This window comes from Solanum tuberosum, unplaced genomic scaffold (assembly GCF_000226075.1).
Source record: "Solanum tuberosum cultivar DM 1-3 516 R44 unplaced genomic scaffold, SolTub_3.0 scf00189, whole genome shotgun sequence".
In the NCBI taxonomy this organism is placed as follows: domain Eukaryota; kingdom Viridiplantae; phylum Streptophyta; class Magnoliopsida; order Solanales; family Solanaceae; genus Solanum; species Solanum tuberosum.
The window spans coordinates 784,964-788,198 of NW_006239113.1; the positions used below are offsets into that span (position 1 = coordinate 784,964).

General features: G+C 37.7%; 1 protein-coding gene across 1 annotated transcript; it reads right to left on the bottom strand.

Moving 5' to 3' along the window:
* Nucleotides 1-216: 216 nt before the first annotated feature.
* Nucleotides 217-1,108, bottom strand: LOC102602522 (zinc finger protein 4-like). The gene has a single exon (XM_006354985.2). It carries the CDS (start codon nucleotides 1,050-1,052, stop codon nucleotides 345-347), a length of 708 nt encoding a protein of 235 aa, XP_006355047.1. The 5' UTR covers nucleotides 1,053-1,108; the 3' UTR covers nucleotides 217-344.
* Nucleotides 1,109-3,235: the final 2,127 nt, after the last annotated feature.

Genomic DNA, 3,235 nt, shown 5'->3' on the forward strand with positions numbered 1-3,235 from the left:
AATGTCATGTCCCACTTTTATGTAATTTATTTAATGAATAAAATACAAATATAAAATTAATATTGTTAATTTTAAAATTTGCTATTTCATAACTTAATTTTTTTTAAATATATCAAAGTTCTATAATAGTGTTAAGGAACAAACGTGCAACGCACGTTCCCATAGACTAGTTGTACAATAAGTTGGTCAACTAAACAAATTTGGGAATGAAAAAGATTCAAAATTGAAAGCTCAAGACAGTCTCAAATATTCACCTCCTGTACAAATAGAGCACTAATGTAATACCACAATTATGAAAATTCTGATACAAAAAAGTAGAATAGAATGCAAAAAAAAAAAGACCATCAGAGTTTCAAATTAAGATCAGGCAATGTTTGATCTGTCCTAGTTTGAGGAGCTACAGCTACAAAATTTATGCTTGAACTTTGCCCTGAATTATACCCCATATTGCCACCAATTCCCTCTATTTGCCTGAAGCTACCGGGCCAGAACACCTCCACTTCATCATCCTCCACGAATACTGGCATCCCGAAATAGCCTTGTTCAAATCTAGCCCCGCTTCTAACTGCATGAATAGGCGTTTCTTGGTGCGAGATGCGTTGGTGTGCGGAAGCATGAGCTTCAACGCCAAGAGATCGAAATGCAGTCCCGTGAAGGGGCAATGATGCTAAGCTAGCGTACCTGTCCGATAACATTCCCATCCGCATTGCTCTCTTAGCTAAAGTCCTCTCCCTCTTATGTGCGTTCTGATGTCCGCCCAACGCCTGTGAGCTGTAAAACTTGCGCCTGCAGAAATTGCACGAGAAAACTCTGGATAGTGCTGCCGTTGGAGGATGGGGTACTACTTCGTCACTCGCCTCTCCGTTGGCTTTCAACTCGGAGTCACAGCTGTTGAAGCCAAGAATCAAGTCAAGAGTAACAGGAACTGATTCCTGCTGAAGATTAAGGGAAGGACCAGGATGAATTTCTTGGACGGAAATGTTTGAACCCACTTGGCAGTTGTTGACCTCGGACTCGTCTTCTGATTCAAGATTGAAATTTGGAGGCTTCATGTTGCTTGGAGATAAGTCGGGTATGGATTTAGACTTTGGTTAAACAATAGGGAGTGTTAAATCAATGGTTGGTCATCGTTAGTTGATTCACCTGCATATGTACAACAAAGTACATGGTTTTTCGAACAAGAGAAAATAATCTTTCATGCTGAGACAGTGTCGTAGACTCGAGATGTTAAAGTTATCCCACTGTCGCGGTTGAACCTCCAGAATCTAGAAACTCTATTCATCAAAACGAGATATTCCACCATGGTATTACTGCCCAGAATATTAAAACTGTCAAAGCTGAAACATGTGGAAATTTACTTTTGTTCTTTCTTTGAAGAGAAAGAGGAAGAGGAAATAGATGCAGACAATATTATGCATCAACCAAAGTTAGAACACTTGACAACTTTATCCAATGTTGTTATTACAGATCATGAAGCCACGAGCACTCGGAGTCACTGCTGTTGAAGCCAAGAATCAAGTCAAGAGTAACAGGAACTGATTCCTGCTGAAGATTAAGGGAAGGACCAGGATGAATTTCTTGGACGGAAATGTTTGAACCCACTTGGCAGTTGTTGACCTCGGACTCGTCTTCTGATTCAAGATTGAAATTTGGAGGCTTCATGTTGCTTGGAGATAAGTCGGGTATGGATTTAGACTTTGGTTAAACAATAGGGAGTGTTAAATCAATGGTTGGTCATCGTTAGTTGATTCACCTGCATATGTACAACAAAGTACATGGTTTTTCGAACAAGAGAAAATAATCTTTCATGCTGAGACAGTGTCGTAGACTCGAGATGTTAAAGTTATCCCACTGTCGCGGTTGAACCTCCAGAATCTAGAAACTCTATTCATCAAAACGAGATATTCCACCATGGTATTACTGCCCAGAATATTAAAACTGTCAAAGCTGAAACATGTGGAAATTTACTTTTGTTCTTTCTTTGAAGAGAAAGAGGAAGAGGAAATAGATGCAGACAATATTATGCATCAACCAAAGTTAGAACACTTGACAACTTTATCCAATGTTGTTATTACAGATCATGAAGCCACGAGTGATGTTCTGGAGAAGTTCCCAAAAATTTAGCACCTTCAGTGCAACATCTTTACAGATTATCCTATACAAAGATGTCAGATACTTTGAATATCCCAAGTTAACAAACCAAATCCGACAAGTACCCAATGCATATTACTTCCCTAACAGGTTGAAAGAGTTATGGTTGTATAGTTTTCCCCTGCTGAGACCTGATTTGTTGTCAGCAATCGCGGCATTGCCTGAGCTTGAAATTCTAGAGTTTATGGACTGTAAATTCGTGGAGGATGAATGAGACGCAAGTGAGGACATCTATCAAAGCCTTAAGACTCTGTCTTTGCTAATGGTCAACCTTTCAGAATGGCAAGTTGATACGGAAACTTTTCCCAAACTTGAGGAATTAATACTAAATCATTGTGACCATCTTAGGGAGATCCCTTGTGCATTTATGCATATACACACTTTAAAGTCCATTCATTTAACTGATAATAAGCGTGAGGTTGGAGATTCAGCCATTGAGATTAAGAAACAGATAGTAGATTTCTCAGGAGAGGACAGACTTCAAAAGTCCATATATCAGATGTGTATGAAGAAGAAGCTGAAGAGTATTTTGAGTGTTTAAATTAATGTTTTGGAAGGTTTTAATGCCAAATTTTATGTTCCAACTGGCCTGAATCTGATGAAGAACAGTGACCAAATGTATTCTCCAAACATCATTTTTCTTAAGAAAATAGTAGTTTCTAAAATGAAAAGGGAAACTATCACTATTACTATGGATGACTTCTACACGAACAGGGTATACTACCAACGAGGGTTGTGATACAGTGGTAAATACTTTTTGATTCTTAACTAAAGATCTTGCATTCGAGCCCTAGTAGTACATAGTCACCTTTGTTAGGAAATGTCTTTACCCCCAATGTGGGACTTTTTAAAGTAAATCTAGTGAATAGTTATCCTCAGCTATTGACCAACTTAACAAATTTATGCCCAGTTATTTACAAACTAAAATCAGAGATATTATGATACGAAAATATAAACCTATGTCACGATAAAAAGTTATCATTACTATGCCCAGTTGTTTTCAAATAAAAGTTGTATTAGTTTGAAGAAGAAAACTATAATTGCAAATCAACCAACCATTTTCAATCATACTGTTTTCAATTAA